The following is a 20304-nucleotide window of genomic DNA, read 5'->3' as shown; positions in this document are numbered from 1 at the left end:
CCAGGTTCTCCTTGCCTGAAGTTATAGAATCCGACCAGGGCTCACATTTCACTTCAGCTGTTACGCAAGCGTTGGCACGAGCTCTGGGGGTAGAGTGGCACTTACATTGCCCCTGGAGACCCCAGGTGAGTGGGCAAGTTGAAAGAACCAATCGGAGTCTCAAGGAGACTCTAACTAAGCTCCAGCAAGGGGTAAGACTCACTTGGGTTGGGGCTCTGCCAATAGCTTTGACAAAGCTTCGAAAAATGCCAAGAAAAGACATAAAGCTGTCCCCCTTTGAACTAATGTTTGGATTCCCGCCTCGGGTACACTGCGGAAGGAGGGAGGAGGTCAAATAGGAAATGGGAGATCAGATGTTAAGGGGCCAGTTGATTTCTCTGCAGTGTGTTCTTTCACAGCTACGAGCCTACTCTGTCCCATTCCAGAGATTGCCACTAGATGCTCCCATTCATCTCTTCCAACCGGGAGATGAAGTACTGCTGAAAAAGTGGAATAAAGAAGCTTTAAAGGAAGGGTGGGAAGGACCCTACCTAGTGGGACCAACCAGCCATTCATGTGTAAAACTTGTAGGTTCTAGCAAATGGACACACTGCAGCCGGTTGAAGCCATTTAGATGACCCCTGCCTCCTCCTGTCACCCGGAGAGAACAGGAGGACACTGGCAACGGTCCTCTGCTCCCTGGCACCCCCCAGGAAGCTGCCAGAGACACAGGCGAAGAAGCCATCCAGGAGCCACAATCGCCTCTTGTCTATAAATCCCAGCACCTAGGAAAGGCCAAGATCCGACTTAATCGGGCTTGATAGAATAGCTACTCTTGCTAAAATGAAGTGGCTGTGGATCCTAACATTGCTTACCTATGGAGTAATGGGATCAAAACAATCTTGTTGCCAAGAAGGGGGAAACACAGAACTTCTCTAGGGACAGAATACTACAAATCCATGAAGTCTATCACTTGCTTAGGAAAGAAGGTTTTTGAGATACAATTAACCAAACCCTACACCTATTATACTGGTACTCGGAAAAGCCAATTACCACTAGGGGCCAAAGTTTGCCTCACAAAGGGAGGGCAGTGGGGATTAGATCGATGGAGCCCGCTGCGGGTCCATCAGACCATTAAGCAAGTTGTACAGCAAGCCAGGCTAACCCCTGCAGCCCCACGTCTGCCCCCCTTAATAAAGATCCCAGAGATAGAGAAGCGCCCCTGGAAAGCCAGATTAGGGGTGCCAATAACAGAAGAAACTGATAATGTGTGGCTAGAATGGGTAAAGTACACCGCTAAGTCCTTAAATAAGTCTGACTGTTTTATTTGTGCTGCAGGAAGATCGGTAGCAAGGGTACCGCCTTTTCCTCTGGGATGGGACACTCCCTCCCTCCTCACCTGTGTGATCTGTTTGCTCCAGCACCCTAACGCATGGGGAGAGGAGGAGTGCCAGACTCTCAATAAGTTGTACCCTCCCCTCAAATTAGAAAATCGTGTTATACCCCCTGTAGCTTTTGTGCAACCAAGAAACCATACTGGATGTATATACCGAAATCTTATAGGGGGAGGGGAGCCTGTAGGAAACCTGACAAACAAATGGAGATGTGGTAATTCCACTAGCTTTAAAAATGATTCCCTCCCAATCCCACGGGCTGATCTCTGGTGGTATTGCGGGGGTCTAGAGTTGTATGAAGTATTGCCCTTTAATTGGTCAGGAGTTGTGGACTGGTCCAGTTGGCAGTCCCCTTTTCAATTGCATTTCATCCAACAAGGGAGACTAGCCAACCCCGACAGAAACGGTCGGTAACCCCTTTTGATAATCGAATATACATTGACTCTATAGGGGTGCCAAGGGGAGTGCCGGATGAGTTCAAAGGGAGAAATCAAATCGCTGCAGGATTTGAGTCTACCCTGTTTTGGTGGGCGACCATTAACAAAAATGTAGATTGGATCAATTACATTTATTATAATCAACAAAGATTTATAAATTATACCCGTGATGCTGTAAAAGTATTGGCTGAGCAGCTAGATGCCACTAGCCAAATGGCCTGGGAAAATTGGCGTGTTCTTGATATGATGTTAGCAGAAAAAGGAGGGGTATGCGTTATGTTAGGTGGGCGGTGCTGCACCTTCATCCCTAACAACACTGCCCCAGACGGCACAGTAACAAAAGCATTACAAGGTCTCACCACCTTATCTGAGGAGTTAGCCGAGAATTCAGGGATTAACAACCCCCTGACTGCCTGGCTAGAAAAGTAGTTTGGAAAATGGAAGCACCTAGCAGCCTCAATCCTTATCTCGCTTGTAGTGGTAGTAGGAGTTCTGGTATTATTTGGTTGCTGCATTATCCCCTGTGTTAGAGGCTTATTCCAGCGATTGATAGAAACCGCTCTGTCAAAACAGATGCTCTTGCTTTATTGTACCAATAAAGAGGCTCCGTTTTAAATGCTTTAAGTCGTGAGTAAAGACTTAAAGGAGGGAATTGTTAGAAAAAGAGACTCCATAACCGTTGGCGCCTCAGTTACGTAGGAGCCCGAGTGGCGGGAAAAATGTGGGCGGAGCAAAAAGGAGAACCATAATGACGTGCTCATGACTAATGGCTTGGTAAGCTGATACTGACTGTTTATTGGCTATTAACTTGGTAAGCTGATGTACTGACTGTTTCATTGGTTACTGGCAAGAACAATAGAAGTGATATGGTATAAAAGGCTTTTGCACACGTGTCTCGGGGTCCAGACTGCTCTGCACCCGTTTTGCAAAACGTTTCAATAAAATAGTGTTGGATCCACTGCTGCCTGCCTGGCATCCTTTTCTTCTAAACCGAAAGCAAGAACTTTTTATCTAACACCGTTAAGGGCTTTGAATGTTAACACCAGCACTTTGAATCGGGCCCGGAAATGGACTGGCAGCCAATGCAGCTGGAAAAGTACTGGCGTAATATGAGCTTGCAGGCCAGTCCCTGTTAATAATCTTGCTGCCCTATTTTGAACCAGCTGAAGTTTCCGGACCATTTTCAAAGGCAGCCCCACGTATAACGCATTGCAGTAATCCAGACGAGAAGTTATCAGAGCATGGATCACTGTAGCTAGGCTATCTCTGTCGAGATAAGGGCGTAGTTGGTATACCAGCCTAAGCTGATAAAAAGTGCTCCGTGCCACTGAGTTCACCTGTGCTTCAAGTGACAGTTCTGGATCCAAGAGCACCCCCAAACTATGAACCTGATCCTTTAGGGGGAGTGCAACCCCCTCCAGAACAGGTTGAATATCACCTAGCCGGGCAGACAAACCACCCACTAACAGTACCTCCATCTTGTCTGGATTGAGTTTCAATTTATTGGCCCTCATCCAGTCCATTACCGTGCCCAGGCACTGATTCAGAACAGCCACTGCTTCACCTGGTTTTGATGAGAAAAAGAGGTAGAGCTGGGTGTCATGCGCATAATGATGGCACCTCAGCCCACACCTCCGGATAACCTCCCCCAGCGGTTTCATGTAGATGTTAAACAGCATAGGGGATAAAATAGTGCCCTGTGGAACCCAATGGCACAATTGCCATGGCACAGAGCAATAATCCCCCAGCACCACCTTCTGGAATCGGCCATCCAAGTAGAAGCAGATCCACTGTAGAGCAGTGCCTCCAACTCCCAACCCAGACAACCTATCCAGAAGGATACCATGGTCGATGGTATCGAAAGCCGCTGAGAGGTCCAGGAGAATCAACAGGGTCGCACTCCCCCTGTCCCTCTCCCGGCAGAGGTCATCCCACAGGGGGACCAAGGCAGTTTCCGTTCCAAAACCAGGCCTGAAACCCGATTGAAATGGATCTAGATAATCCATTTCATTCAAGAGTGCCTGGAGCTGTCCTACAACCACCCGCTCAAGCACCTTGCCCAGGAAGGGGATGTTGGCCACTGGCCTATAATTGTTAACATCCTCTGGGTCCAGGTTAGGTTTTTTCAGGAGTGGTCTAATTACCGCCTCTTTTAAAGCGGCAGGCACCACTCCCTCTCTCAAGGAAGAATTTACAACCTCCTGGACCATGGATCTCCATGGATCCCTGTATTTTCTAAGCCACATATCCTTGCCACATTTCCCACGCACTCGCAGCACCACCTCACAACTCAAACATTCAAATTCAATACAAAACTCACATACTCCATTCATCCAATCAATCATCTACAGCCAACCCGACACAATCACAAATAATGCACGTCAATAGCAGCAATAAAAAAGTGAACTCGGTTGACTTGATTGGAGACGTCTAGTTTAGTCCACACAGTATGACTTGAAAAATAGCATTGTCACCACCAGAGGAAGCTCTTGCTCAAACACAGTGGCTTACTTCAGTAAAGTATTGCAGATAAGTGAGCACTCCTAAAATGAATGGAAAATCTGTCTCTATCTCCTCATGTATAACCCAGGTAGGGAAAAATGGATTTGCTCATCAGACTTACTCTTGTCCACATTTGAGGCCAAACAAATCAGAGAAAAGGGAAAGGCTGAGATGATGTGAGATGGGTTTTGGGACATCATCAGGGAAGAAAAGGTCTTCATAAATATCTAGTTTTTGCCTTGGATTCCAGCACTGCTATGTAACATAACCGGGAGGCACACCAGACACACAATGACACATTCTCCAATGACCTTGGAGAGTGATTGGCCAACTCTTCTGCCCTTGGTCAGTGAAGAGGTAACCCCTCCCCCCGCCACAGCCAAAGTATGCTAGTTGATGAACGCAAGGGAAAAACACCCAGTTTTCTACATTTTCTTAGAGAGCCACTTTGAGAAGTGTGATACTCCAATAAATCAAGGATGTACTTCAGAGCAATTTTTAGCTTTATTTTAGGTATAGCATGGTGAAACTTCCATGCTGTTCTTAATTTGATTATATTAACTCATTTTTATAATGTCACCTTTTCTGATTCCTTGTGCCTTCAAAAGCCGCCTGCTGCACAGAATTGTCAAAAGATGCTGCTTTCCCCAGTAAGGAGATGTGTGGTGCTTCTAGATGAGGCTTTTATGAAGCCACTGTCCTGCCTCATTCACAGAATTTTACAGGGAGTAAAGATAGCATAGTCTTTCACTCGTAACCCTCCTGTATTTTTCCACTGCTCCTTCTATCTTTTTTCTTACTGCAGAAAACGCATTTAGGAGAAAAAGACAGAATAGCTGTGCAATGTTTTCTGAGTGTAGCACTAGGACCCATCTGTCTTGGAAGCACCTGTGATGATAGGGGAAGTTATTATTCTATCTTCCAGTTGGCATTTGTGCCTTTTAGGCATCTAATTCAAAGATCTTCTATCTGGAAAAAGAACCCTTAACAATACTAAAATTTACATGGAAGCATCTGGCCTTGAAACCAGTGGAATTTACAAAGTAAAGATTAGTGTTAGGGTTGATTACTGATGGACAATGACAAAGAACAGTGCTGTCACTCCTAGTTACCATGTTTACATCCAGATCCCCAATATGCAGGGCTGGATCCAGGAGTGAAGGCCAGCAAGGGCTGTCTGGTTGGCTTCCTCCAACATCACTTCCTCTTCCCCTGTGAGCTTACTGGTGGCAGATGGTAGCGAGCAGCAGCGCAGCAATCTGCAGTAGGTGGCTGTGAACTGCCTACTATTGTAATTATCCACAATGCCCTGACATAGCATCTTTCTGGAGAACTGTGGGCTATTTTAAATCCCAGAATGTAGGTTGGAGGATAGGTCTAGAGCAGGTGTCAGAACCACAGGGTCCTGCTCATAGATCTCATAGAATCATAGGGTTGGAAGGGGCGAGTCCAACCCGCTGTTCAGTGCAGGAAGCATGATTCCCAGGCGGTCTCCCATCTAAGTACTAACCAGGGCTGACCCTGCTTAGCTTCTGAGATCGGACAAGATCGGGCACATCCAGCCCTTTGCGGAGGTACTTGAATCCCAATAGCTGCTCAAGGATGCTGGCACTGGTTCTGTAAGCACATGTGTTTGGAAGTAAATTTCACAGAGTTCAATGGGACAATTTCCAAGTCAATAGGGCTGTAACCTTAAGTATGCTTCCAGTATATAAATAGGCTCATCCTCTTAAGATAAAGTTATTGTCTCATAATTCACACAGCTATTAATGTTGTAATCTGCTATAGTAAATATTTGATAATTACAACAGCGTTGCGTTAGTTTATAGTTTCATAAACAAAAAATAGGCTTGTCTTTAATGATACACTGAATTAACGTATGGAAAGAAGTCATAAAATAATTACCTTTGAAATTATTTTCTATTACACATAATAGCTGCAAAGGCTGAAAAATGCAAATGTCTTCATTCAGCATATTCTGACCTTTTTCAGTTAAGTCAAGCACTTTTGTTAACTTTCTTTAGAACTTGCAGATATGCTATGCCTTTGGGATGCAGAGAACGGCTCGCCATCTGGACCAATTTATCTGTTTCCAGGGTGATGATGCCAAATGAATGTGGCACACTGTTCTTAACTGGATAGGAATGTTTTATTTGATAAGGTGGATACCCACTGACATACTATTGAATGAAGAAAAGCTACCCAATCAAAACTTATGCTGGCCTGGCCACCTGGGTAAACATATTACTTGGCTTAATGAGGCCACCTTGTGGTAATGTGCAGGCATGGGCAAAAAAATATGTATTGTTCCTTTAATTATTACAACATCAGGCTCTAACCGTCTTAATTTCAGGAAGCAAGAGCTAGTAGTTATTGAGCAGAACAGTGTTTTCTCCATTAGATGGAAAGAAAATGTTTGTGTTGTGTGGTTGGTAAGCAGAGTACAAAACACTCATAATTTGAGAACAGAGCATATTGCAGTGTGCAGGCAAAGTAGGAATAAAATCACCCAGGTAGTCTCAGTAATTTATCAATTTCCAACAGAGGAATGCAAAAAGTGCTTTTAGTGTCATGTGAGAAAATGCTCAAATTCTAAGTATGCAGTTTTACTGTTGGAAAACTAGTATATATGTGTGATTATCTGCATAATTCTCTTCGCGTATCAACAAGAGACAAGAATTGTGAATTGTGCACTTGTCTCACTCCACGGCCTTTGGGCCCAATTGTATGTGCATATATTTCTTCCTACTCATGTGCGTCTGTATTTATATGCACAGACAGGCAGATATACACACAGGTGCTTGCCTACCGAGCGTAACACGTTATGTGCTGAAGTGGGCTTTTGTTCACAAAAGCGTACGCCACAGTGAATCTGCTTGTCTTTTTAGGTGCCGCGAGCCTCTCCCGTCTGTGTGTGTGTGTGTGTGTGTTTTCTGTAACGCATTCACACGACGTTGGAATTATTAACGAATAATGGACCCGGTGGAATAACGGGCCCGCAGTGGAATTATTAACGAATAATGGACTCGGGAATAAAGGAGTGTGCGACTTTATATAAACGCCAGGCGAGGAGAAGAGAACGAGACGTCGGACGCGAACGGGGGCCGGGCTGCGCCCCACGAGCCCCTCCTCGCTCCTCTCATTCCGCTCACCGCCGCCCCACGCACCGGCGCCCTCCCCGCTGCGCCCTCAGGGCCCGCGCCCGCCCCTAATCCGACTGACGGTTGTTTCCGTTACACTGAGAGCCCGCGCGCCCCCACCTCAGAAGAACATCCCAGAGTAAGGCCCGCCCCTTCTCCTGCCAGGCCCGCCCCTTCTGCCTCGCGATTGGCTGGCGGAGCCGGTGCTCTGCAGTCCCGGCTGCCGCTGAGGCGATCTCTGTGGAGCAGCCGCCGCTGAGCTGCTGGAGAGCTCGGGCTGAGGAGGGCGGGAGCGGCCGAGGCGCCGCCGCAGAGGGGGCCACGGTTCCCTCTCCCGCCGCGGCCCCAGCTGCGTGGCCCCCCGTTTGGGTGCCAGGTGTGTGTAGGGGGGGTCCCCTCTGTCTTCTCCTGAGGCTGCGGCGGCGCCCGCGTCGTCCCCCTCCCTTGGAACAAAGGCGCCGCCAGACCCCCGCGGGCACCTGCCTTGCCCTCCACGGAGAGATGGCGTCGTTCAACCTCGGGGGACTCAACGCCTCCTCTCGGAGGAAAAGCGTCTATTCCCGCAACGCGGCCGTCGAGAGGCGGAACCTCATCACCGTCTGCAGGTGAGTTTGGCTCCGGGCTGGCTGCCCCGGCCCTCGCCACGTAGACACGCGGGACCTTCCTGCTCAAGATAGTTGCTTGGTACTACTCTGCAATATGTGCCGTGCGAACCCCATTCACGTATTTACTCGGGAGTAAGCCCCACTGTGCTCCGTGGGGCTTCCTCCGTCCCCACAGCCTTAATCCGGAGTAACTGCCTCCCAGCCCTTTAATTCCGTTCTCGCAATTGCTAACACAGAGGGGATACCCAAGTTAATCAGTCCTAAGAATGACTTGGGGGTGAGGGCACCTTTCCACCATGCTGCCTCTGAATACAACACTGGTGGGTGTGTTAAGGGATGCTAAGGGGTAACGAACCTTTCTTAAGTAGACTTCTCTGTGTGCCCAGAATAGAGAGTTTCTCAGCTTTCCCTTCCTCGCCATTGTACATTTCTTATGCTGTCTCCCTTTGACATCTGTGCAGAAGAACTCTTTCTCTTTCTCCACCTTTCAGAACTGTGAATTGCTAGCCCCAATTGCATGTACTCCTGTCAAATGTGACAAAGTGGGATCCTGTGACAAATTTCTTACACTGGAGTAAAATCTGTGTAGGGAATTTGTCATGCTCACATCAGTTAACATGAGGTGGTCCAATTCTGTCCCCTTCAGGTGCTTTTAGCTGCTTATGAATGCTAAGTGGGATCAAGCTTTGACTTGCCATTTCCCCTGTTGTTGACAATACAGAATAAGTGTTTTCTACCTTGCAACACAGAGTTGTATTGCAAACTGGCCTCAGCTCATCAACAGCCTGGGTTGAGTGCCATGGTAGAGCCCTGAAGCTTATGTTGGGGGGCGAGGGAGAAATGTGCCAGTTTTCTTTCAGATAGAGCCTAGTTGGCTTCAATAGGACAAAATATACAGGCTGAAATGTAGAATATAGTTGAGGTAAGACAAAACTTGCCCCTCTCTATAGATGCTTTGTCTCTCCCATATCAATGAATGGCTGCCATTTGTTTCTATGGTGAAAATTAAAGCACTGCAATTAGGGACAAAGTTGCAGTGTGGGAGAACTTCTCTAGCCACAGACCAGTGCACCATGGGGCTGCAATGGTCCAGATTTGCAGGGTAGAGGGAAATGTGTTCAACACTTCCATTCCCACAGGCAGTCTTTGTGATAGTGACCTCCCCCTCATTTTCCCAGAGCAGCTTCTTGTTGGAAGAAGGAGAAGACATTAATTATTTCCTTTTTGCTCTGGGGCTGTGTATGGTTGCCTGGGGTGGGGGATGGGAGCAGGGGCGTTGCTAGGTTCTTAAAAGAACTGGGGAATAGGCCCGTAACACAAATTTGCATCTATCTTTATAATATATCCAAGTCTAAGTGCACCTCTAATATGTGTGGTGTGTGCGAGTGGTGTGCTTGCGTGTGTGTATAGATTACATACATAAAAAGTGTGCACTGACCCCCCACCCCACTTCAACTCAGACCCCAATTCAGCATTTTGGAAAACATCCCGCTTCTGCTCAGGCCAATTTGTAGTCGGACCATTTCAGCTCAGCACCAAACCTGAGTCAAGGTTTGGAAAAATGTGTCTTTATGCTTCCTGTTGACTACCATGGGAAATTTTTAAAAACCCTGTAACTTTTTTTCTCTTTGTCAGAACTGGATGATAATTTCAGGCATAGCAGCCCCCTAGAAGGGGATTACACCTGCCCAATGTCTGAAAAATAGATACAGGGTTTATATTTTGATTTTCTTTTAAAGGGACCTGCCAATAGAATTTTTATTACTTGGAAGAATTGGATACACATTTCAGGATTCATTGCCCCATCAGAGGAGATCATGTCTCCAAATTTCAGAATGATAGCCACAAGGATTTTTGTGCAAGGGTAGCCTTGACATTTTGAGGTCTCCAAAAGGGGACATACTAATCTCCTTATTTTCCTTGTGTACCATTGTTCTGAAAATTACAGACAGCCTAGAGGTGTCCCTAAGTAAGAAACCAGCAAAGTTTCAGAAGGATAAGTGCACCAGTTCATGTGGAACGGGAGTTCTCCAGTTTGGGGGAGGGAGTGATTTGCTTTCCCTTCACCCCTTCCCCAATAGTTTTTTGGGTAAATTTGTATGAAAATGCATAGATCATTAGAGGTGTCTCCCAGGCAATAAACCTGCAAAGTTTCTGAAGGGTAAATATGCATGCAAATTTAAAATGACTAGAATTTATTTACATTTCACCAATATTAGCAGCAGGGGAACATGGGTGGGAAGGTGCTGTTGCACTCATGTTCTACTTGTGGGTTTCCCATGGGCATCTGATTGGCTGCTGTGTGAACAGAATGCTGGACTAGATGGACCTTGGTCTGATGCAGCATGGCCCTTCCTGTGTTCTTAAATAGAGAGTGCCTCTCAGCATATGCAGAATCCTTTTCTTTCACCACTAAGCACTTACATTCTCCCCCTACCAATTCTATTCCCCTCCATGCAACCATCTCTCCTCATCCTACCATCCTCCAGCAACTCTTCACAAAAACAGATGTCTTGTTTTGTGCAACTCCTCTCTACCTCCTCCTTGTTATGCATTGTATCTTCCTCCCCATAACTTCATTTGTGCCAAGACTTCACCAGGATTCTGCCAATGAGTCTGTTTTCAAAACTAGGGCTAAGTTATGGAGAAACTCTGAGCATGTACTAGTGCCTTTCCCTCACCACTGAAGCTAGAGTTCATGCAAAATGGGGGGGGGAAACACAAATGACAAAACATGCATAGGACTGAGCTGAAAGGGTAGTCAATTCATTAGATGGAATTGGGTAGGCACTGTATTAAGCCTGCAGTACCATGCTCACAACTCAGGACTTATTTCTGAGTAAACATGCAGAACATCAAAGTGCGAACATCCCTGCAGAAGTACCTTGTGCTGGATTCCTATGCACACTTTCCTGAGAGTATGCCTCATTAAACATTATGGGGCTTCTGAGTAGGCATATGTAGGATTGTATAAATGAGCAGTATTTATGTCCCCTCCACGTAAACAAACCAGAAACTCCTATTTTTATTACAGCTTTCTGTTCTTTGGAACATAGGAAGCTGCCTTATACTGAGGCAGACCCTGGGTCCATCTAGCATAGTATTGTTGACACAGACTGGCAGCAGCAGCTCTCCAGAGTTTCAGGCAGGATTCTTTCCTAGCCATGCCTGGAGATGCTGGGGATTGAACCCGGGACCTTCTGCATGCCAAGCATGTGCTCTACCACTGAGTTACAGAATTTCCTATTGTTGGATAATGGCAACTGACAAACAACAGCCCCAGGTTTGTTTTTCTGCAACCATGTGAACCCACTCTTCTCAAAGACTCGAGTGAGAAGGAGAAAACCCAACCCTCTTGTCTGTTTGTATAAAGTCAAATACAGTTCAGAACTTCACTTGCCCACTGAAGAGAATTCTCTTTAAGAATTCCTGAAGATATGCTCTCGGTAGAATAAAAAAGAGAAAGAAAGAACAGGATAGGGGAGGGAAGAAGAAAAGAAGAATGGCGACTGGAAATGTGGGGTGGGGGGGAATATTCCCTAAGCCAAGTGGCTTCTTTCAGAGAGGTAGTACGTCAGAGGAATTTAGGAGGCTGTAGAGGGTTTGTAAGGATTACCCGTACTTAAATGAACTTTATGAGGTGAGGTGGCTGAGGGCTGTTTTTAGCTTTTTTTAAACTGTAGGACCTGTTTAAAAGCTTTAGCAGTTCCTCGATCATGATGCCACATAGTTCTAACCCTCCTTTTGAAATAATTTGAGTCCTACAGCTATTTAGGAGAAATTAAAAGTGGAGAGCGCAGGACAGGAAGGCCTGGCGTGCTATGGTCCATAGGGTCACGAAGAGTCAGACACGACTGAACAACAACAACAACAACAAAAGTGGAGGGGGAGAAAGAAGTTTGTGGAGGCTGATTGAATCCTTTGCTGTACTGAAGCTACTAAACTTCTGCAGAAGCCAAAGGTTCCACTTCAGGGCAGTAAAATCAGGTGCTGTGTAAAATACCAGTATTTCACATGAAGCTCTTTCTTCCCTTCCTTCTCCCTCTTCAAAATTTCATTGTAAGCAAGCTCTCAACAGTGGGCATGTAAGAGCAGAAAAGTAGAGGGAGAGAAGTTTTTTGCACCTCAAAAAAACCTACACCAGAGATTAGGGATAGTGACCTCCTAATGGTTACCTTAAATACCTTCTGATTAGGATTTCTAATCCCCGGTGTATCTTGGCAGTTTTTACTTTTTGTTTTAGTCTTTGAGAAGAGGAAACTTTATGCATGGCTAGCACAAAAGCCCTGGACCTAACTGTCTGAAATTTGGCAGGTTCAGTCAGCTCCTTCAGGGCTGCCAAGTCCCCAGATTCCATGCACTTATGTGGAAGAACAAAAAAATTATAGCTCTTTGCTTTGACAGATTTTCTTGAAAATAGCAAATTTTACCTGTGACCAGCACAAAAGCTACTGGACCTAACTGCCCAAAAATGGGCTGGTTTGATCAGCTCCATGGGGGCTACTCAGTCTCCAAATGTCATATATTTATCTTATAAAAGAAAAAAGTTATGGCCATTTCTGTTTTCCAATGCAAGTCAATGAGAAATGTAAAAATAAAATGGCAGTTAGGACAGCTCCAAAGACCCGGGGCACAGCTCGAAAGTCCAAGGCCCGTGCCCAGGTGGTCCTCTTTCGAACGACGCCCCTGGATGGGAGAGAGGCCAGGTGAGGAAAATCAGGTTTGTTGCTGTCCAGTGCCTTGTCCATAGCGATGGCCTCAGTGCTGGTCTGGATGGTGGGGAGTTGTTGTGGTAAATGCAAGTGGATAATGGAGCTGGAGAAAAGACTGGAATCCTCAATCCCTTTCCTGCCTATCAAAAATGATGGCCCTGTTGCTAATTGATAATAAATAGGATAGTATTTCAACTATAGGCAGAGAGTGGCGTAGCCTCATCAATGAGTAACCACTCCCAGTGTTGTATACCCATGCACGTTCAGGAAAATGGGCAGTTTTAAATCGTGGCATGTTATAATTTATGAATTAACCTGTGTGTATGTGGCCTGTTATCCATAATACTGATATGGATAGTGTAAGCATGTTGCTGTGTATAAAACTAAGAATGTGGTCAGTTTTTCTAAGCTGACTGGAGGTGTACAATATCATTTTACGATTATCATGTACTTTTGTTTTCTAAAAATGTTTTGAGGTTCGTAACTGCTTTAAAAATTTTTATCAGGGAAGGGGATGTGACTGTATAGTTCTGTATAGACAGTGAATAGTTGCAAATACTTTCATTGAGGAGTGTTTTGAGTTATAGAACTAGTTGCAGCAAAAGCCGTAATTGTCAATGCTGCCCAAATAGGAATTTTTAATGCAAATAGGTCCAGAGGTAATGATAGATACAGATATTGTGAATATATTTTTAGGTTTAGTCCTCTATATTGGGCAAGGATAACAAAAGTTTCTTATCTTAGGGTAGAAGAGTGGCAAGAGAGAAAGGTGGGAGACAGCAGGGAAAACGAGGATTAGGAGAAGCGTCAAAATAGAGAAATGTTTCCTGATGGTATTCCTAGGTTCACTTAACACTATGCAGAGATTATCTGAATAAGGAAAAAGGTATGAATACTGACACTTCTCTACTGTGATGTGACTCTTTGCTTTACTACAAGTATATGAACTGAGAGATTGCTGAAATATACTTGTTTTGCTTCGGATAGTTATGTAGTACTATCCTTATGACTTAGCTCTGCACTTAACCAGATTTTTGCCATTGAATTGTGCAAATACTGCATAAATAGCATCCTTACTACTAGTCCCTCAAGCTAACTGATACAGTCATAACATTATCACTTCATATTGTGGCTCCCATTTTTGTTTCCAGTAAGTTTTCATCAAATGCCACCTGACTTCTAGGTAATGGGTAGGTTAGGTTGCTTGTCTGAACACAGCCAATATCTTTAATGTGATATATTAATTTTCTAGTTTATTAGTACACTCTACAATATCACAATCAGTCTTGATTTAAATGTGGTGGTAGATCCCTGGTGTGCTAATGCTGAATGTTCAGAACACCAGTGATCCAGTTAATATGTGATAGCAAATGCAAGAAAACCTGCACAGGTAAAGCATATGTGTGTCTGTTTTTAAACAGATCAGGTTGTATCCATTATTAGTCTAACTTAAGTCCCATTCATTTCATTAGGTCTATTCTATGTAGGACTAACATTAGATACAACTGATGCAGTATTACATTTAAACCAGAGCTAAGACTCTAAACACAAATGGTACTCTTAGTGTCCTGAGTTGGTTCTATTCTAGTTGAAATTGCCTTTAATCCAGCTCTGTGCTTTAAGAACCTGACATGAGATTCTTCTGCGTTATAATATACTGATCAGAAGACCCCAAATTCTTCTTATGATAAAACTACCTTTAGAGTGTTTTTTGTGTTCATTAAAGCTCGTTGTCATATGACAATGTCCAGTTTGATTCCACCCACTCCCTTCCCTGGTCTTTTACTACCAACTGCCTTGTGGGCATAGGGAGTGCCCACAAGGCAGCAAGGATAGGGAGTGAGGCAGGTGAAGATAACACTAGGTCGCTCCTGCACCTAGACTGTTCCGGCCTCCCTCCCCCACAAGTTCATCTACCACCAGTTGCCATCAAGGGCTCTTGATGACTTGTGTTTTGATACTTTCATTGTGATTTCATTAATACATTTTAATTGATGTTACTTGTAAGCTGCCTTGAAAGGATTTGTATCCTGAAAGGCTGAATATAAATAACTGCAATACATAAATAGAATATCAGAATGTGAGTGGGTACAAGAATGCTCTGGGTATCATGAACTATCGTACTGTGGGTAATTGAACTCTACAGACGTACTGTATGCATCCCAGAATTCAAGCAATAGGTCTCTGCTGCCCTGTTCTCCTCCCACCATCTTGTAAATTTATGACACTTTGTATCCTATTATTTGGGTAAGAATTCATCATGGAAGAGAGGCTAATGCAGGTTTCTTTCTCTCCTCCCCATTGCTGTAAGAGGGGGGATGCAGTGCATCCCCCAATATATGATTTTTTTAAAAAAAGAACAAAGCCCCTTACAGCATGGTTCCAATTTCCAAGTTCTGTTAATCTGGCACAGATTCTGTTCTTCTAGCAAAGCCTTGTAATTAGGCACTTGCCTGCTCATTTGTAGCAAGTCGAAATGGTCTCCAGGCAATCAAGTACAGCCTCATCTCTATTGCTGTATGTGATTGATCTCTTTTGTGCTGGAAGCATGTACAACCACAACTTTCTATTATGTTTTTGCAATTGGAGAAATACAGTGCTGTGGCTGCTGCATCTGCAGTCCAGTTCTGACAGAGGTTAAGTGCTGAGCCTTGCAGCAACAATAAGAACATCACTGATTCTACAGTTAATAAGTAAATGCAGCAGTTGTGAGCCAATTCTGTGTCCATTGGGTTTGAGTATTTGATTTGATCAAAGCTACTGTTTGTCCTCAGAAAGAAGCCTTGAGTATATATCCATATGTGTGGTGGTGTTCCTTGTTTTGATTTTAATTAATTTTATTTCAAAATGTTTAACAAAAGGATGTTTTGGCAGATCATGTAGTGGATAGGTTTGTGCGGTGTTTTTGAAATCTTCATTTTAAGCTATTGTATACTTAAGTGTGTTGCTTTTCCTGTATATTAGCTATCCTGACCTACTTATGTATTTATTTATTTAAAGTATATTTATCCCGCTTCTCAGCAAAAAAGGTTGCCAGAATGGCTTACAAGACCATCCCTGCCTGCAGGCTTACAGTCTAAAAAGACATGACACAAGGAAGAAGGAATGGGGAGGGAAGAAGGAAAAATATTTTGAAAATAAATAGATAAAAATCTATGTAAGGAGATAATAGAATGTGAAGTACAGTGACAGTGAGGTACTGGTGTTTCTCTGGTTGCAGTTGTCTTGTATATAGGTCCATTAAGGTTATACCTTGCATGCAATGAGAGGGAGAGCAAGGACAAGCATGCTAGCTCTTCCACCTCTGTTGCATCCCTGTGCTTGTCCCCACTGTCTTCCATGTGTTGGATGGTGAACTTCCACAGCAGGGAGCCTACTGTAGTCATGTAGGCTACATGCTCAATTTAGTATCCTAACTATGCAGGATTCTAAATGATGTAGGGAGCTTAAATGAGTAGAGAATGCTCCCTACTGTGGAAGTTATTCCCCTCCCCCAATTCATGGAAGATTGTGAGTGATCATAATCCATGGAGGGAGGAGAATATCAAAATAGAGTTTGTCTCCAGTCCAAAGTATGTTTGAAAATCTTATGTACAATCTGAAAAATCCAGATCAATAGATCCTATACATGATCTATTCTGAAGTAAGTCTCATTGTTTTCAATAGAGTGAGTATAGAATAGAACCTTAAATGTGGAATATGCTGTTCCTAAAGCAGACTTGTAGATAAATACAAGTGCAATTGAGTTGGCAGTCTTTCCAAGTTTCTTTTTGTTCTTCGTAACAGCAACAGCTATTTTCATTATGATGGAATGAAATAAGTTGTGAATAAGGTAAGAGAGAAGAACTGGAAGCTAAATATAAGGGATCTTAAGTAGGTATATACCTATTGGAAATTATTTGGTAATCTGAGTCATCTAAATCAGGGATGGGCAGACTTCAGCCCCCCCCCCCCCCCCCCCGCTTTTTAAAACTAGAACCTTGAGATCCACCAACCAGAGCCTGGTGCAAAATACTTACGCTTGGAATTGAAGAATTCAGAGCCCAGGAATTAATTTTGAGTACCAAAGCTGAACAGAGCGCTGTTCTTACACACACACACACACACACACACACACCTTCTCCTGGTTACCCCAAGCTGTCTTAGTTCAGCCATAGAATTTAGTGCAGGGGGATTAATTTTGTTACTGTCCTTACTGAGCTGATTTGCAAATCACACAGATCTACTGGTAGATCCAGATCTACCTTCTGCCTATCCCTCACCTAAATGTTTATTTAAGTATTTCCAGTCAATATGATCAAAAGCTTTTTCTGCACCATGGGATAACATCCTGGTGATATTTGTTGACTGAGTGGCTCACTTTTGAACATTTCTTTTTCAAAACATTTGATAAATTAGTTTAGCATTTGCCTAATAATTGGATAATATTATTCATAGTGATATAAACTTCTTTACATAAAGGTATGCATTTGAGAAAAGCCACCGATCAATTGTATGGCTGGTTGTGGAATAACAAACATTTGCACCCTATAGTGTGATACAACTGTACAAAATAAGAATAAGGTTTCCTCAACTCAGATACTGTTGAACTCTAATCAGTTTGTTTTTAGAAATTATTGGGGGCTCTAAACTTCACTGGAGAAATGTGTGTTAGCTTTGAGGCATGTATTTCCCTAAAATATTATGCAATCCAGCACACATTATATCTAAAAATAAATTGTGCTCATGCTTTTTACATCTAGATTTTCTATCAAAACATTGATTGATCGTTCCTGTTTTGAAACTATTGATGATTCTTCTCCTGAATTCAACAATTTTGCAGCAATTCTGGAACAAATTCTAAGCCATCGACTAAAAGGTATATAGGTTGCTCTTGTATGTTTTGTAGCAAAAGACAGTCTTCCTTGTCTAAAGATATATCTTCATTACAAATGTAAATGAGCTTTAGGCTGGTGTAATTGTTATGACTTTGTCATAAAGGACTTTGAGGATTCTAGAAATTTCAAACTGAAATTAATGAATCTTTCTGAACTGAACTAAAGCTCACAGGGTGTCCTTAAGGAAGCCATGACAGCTAAAATATGTAATTCAGATGTACCCAGGGAATCACCTCTCATAGAGTGGCAGAACTGGCAGTAAAGTTTAATTCTTCTTTCTGTTATTCAGAAGGCAGGGCCACCAACTTGCATATCCCATTCCAGAGAGGAGTTCCCTCACACACATGGAGAGGGAACCCAAGATATGTTCAAACTTCACAGTGTACTAGGAATTCTGGGTAGAAGGCCCAGGATAACTAGGATCATGAGGAGGAGGAACTGGCCCTGGTAGAGGGATGAGGGATTGCAGTAGAAAGATACCTCCTGTTTGGAGGCAGGCAGGTGTCTTCTCCCTCCCACCAGTACTAAGTTCTTTTGACTGGACTCTTTTCTGGTCCTCTTGACCAAAGTTATTCTTGTCCAAAACCCAGAACCATAGCAATGCTCCTAACCAGGCCTCGGGTTCCCAACTCTAGAGGGATACAAAGTTATTTCTGAGCATCATTTGCCATGAGACAGCAGTGTATGCATTTAGATGCCAGATTAAGACTTTCCTCTTTTAGCAGACATTTGATCTTTACCCTGTTGCTTTATTAATTTTATGTCTGGCATCTCAGTGTTTTAAATATATTTTTAATGTTAACGTTTAATGTGTTACTTTGATACTTCTATTATTGTATTGTTGTATTATTTATTTTTGTTTGGTATGTTCTTGTTGCTATTTGGTTTTATGATTGTAAACTATCTTGAGGGCATTTGCCAGTTGGGTGGTGTGCAAATCTAATAAATAAGTAAACTACCAAACTTAAATGTGCATTGTCTAGACAAATGTTGTAACATGCTACCATAATGGCATTGCACTGCCCTTAAAGAAATATAGACATGTGGTTTACAGGCATTTTATAATTTATGCAAATAATTTTAATCGTTTCCTCTCTTCCTGATATCTGGATTCAGGTCAAATCACTTGGTTTGGCTATGAAAGCCCTCGTAGTTTCTGGGATTTTATTAAGGTGGCTTGTCGCAAGGTTTCACACAACTGCATCTGTAGCATTGAGAATATGGAAAATGTTGGTTCTTCAAGAGCTAAGGTAAGAATGTTTAAACTTCACAATTCACAGTGTGTACAGTTGATCTCTCAGTACCTCATTTCCTGTTCTTAAGCACTTTATTGATAAATACGTGTGAAGCTTTATAATAGTTCATCTTGAGGTAAGTTACATAATGTGAATTAGCCAAGACCCCTTTAATATGAATAAAGAACTTGAACTTGAAGCATAAGTACCTGTGTTTGATTTCATTTGCAGTGATGAACAATTCTAAAGCAAGGTGTGTATATGTCTGTCAGAAAGCTATAAATCATGTTACTGCTCTGATAACAGCCTGTAGACATGACACTGCTATCAAAATGTTTTCTTAGACAGTATTTACTCAAGTTCCAGAAAATAAGAAACAATATAACATGAAAACATTAATTTGAATCAGCTTCTAGTAATGTAGATGTGTATAAAATGTTTAGTTATATGGAACTCTGCATCAAGAAGGATATGTAACTTGAAAACTTACATATGGTGTGCCAATAAAACAAATCTAGCATAAAATGTTTTATTTTGTATTTCTGAAACTAATTAAAGAAAAAATATATTGCTCACAAACCTTTGGAGAAACAAATGAGATGTAGGTGAAAACAAGCTGTTCTTGCATATCAGCAACGTATTTCTCACTCGCCAGGAATGTTGTAGACAAGCAGATTAAAACTTGTAGATAAAAGCAGGTAAGTTGCAGCTTTCTCAAGCTTGGGAGGATTGGAGGAAAATATTTTCTTTGAAGGAACTGCTCTTCTGCAGAGGGAACCTCTAAAATGAAGACTTGCTTGCATTAAGACATTGCATGTGGCTTTTCACATTACTGTTCCTAGCAATTTCTCACCAGTGGAAAAAAGCCAGAACAGGAAGGGCCAGACAACTTTAAATTTCAAGAGAGCTAAAAGGCAGCTTCAGCTCTGAGACCAGAGCTTTATCCAGGTTGTCTGGCCCATCCATGCACTCCTAAAAAGCTATGAGAGAGACTAGGGGCATGATCCACCAAATTTAAAAGACCCCATAGTACTTTGCTTCACCCCAGTTACACAGATGTGTGTGACCGGGGTATGGGGAATGTGTTGGTTTGTATAACAAATGGAGAAAGAGAGAGACGTGTGTAGGTATAGGTGTGAGGCCTGATCTACAGTGCAGGGAGTTTTTGTGAAGGAGTTTTAAAATTTTTTAAAAAATGATATATCCCATTTCTACAGGCTATTCTACCAACTCATTTTGCTGCAAGTAAAAAACTTGCACAACAGCCCAGACTTCTCAGTGAGATGCTAGTTTCTGCTTACAAGGAGTTTCTTGATGTAGGGGAGATTCAAAAATGTGACTCTTCACCTGGATTCAGAATGATACAGTGCATTCTACTGCCTCATTCTACTACCTATGTAGATTCAGCCTGGGATGTTTGTGT

The 20304-nt window shown here is 43.1% G+C and overlaps 1 protein-coding gene across 4 annotated transcripts in view; it reads left to right on the top strand.

Moving 5' to 3' along the window:
• Positions 1-7636: 7636 nt before the first annotated feature.
• Positions 7637-20304, top strand: part of RUNDC3B (RUN domain containing 3B) — a 52540-nt gene continuing 39872 nt past the window's right edge. For 2 of the 4 annotated variants that reach the window (XM_084858961.1, XM_084858959.1), the window contains exons 1-3: positions 7652-8057; positions 17512-17627; positions 18763-18896. In XM_084858961.1, the coding sequence (XP_084715087.1) occupies positions 7954-8057; positions 17512-17627; positions 18763-18896 (354 nt within the window). In that variant the 5' untranslated portion in view covers positions 7652-7953. Of the gene's footprint in view, positions 8058-17511; positions 17628-18762; positions 18897-20304 lie in introns of all 4 variants that reach the window. The other 2 variants (XM_084858962.1, XM_084858960.1) reach the window with 2 other exon arrangements.

Source organism: Heloderma suspectum, chromosome 5, assembly GCF_057233095.1.
Source record: "Heloderma suspectum isolate Gila_16-S chromosome 5, 16-S_ref, whole genome shotgun sequence".
Lineage (NCBI taxonomy): Eukaryota > Metazoa > Chordata > Lepidosauria > Squamata > Helodermatidae > Heloderma > Heloderma suspectum.
This window is presented reverse-complemented; position numbering and strand designations above follow the sequence as displayed.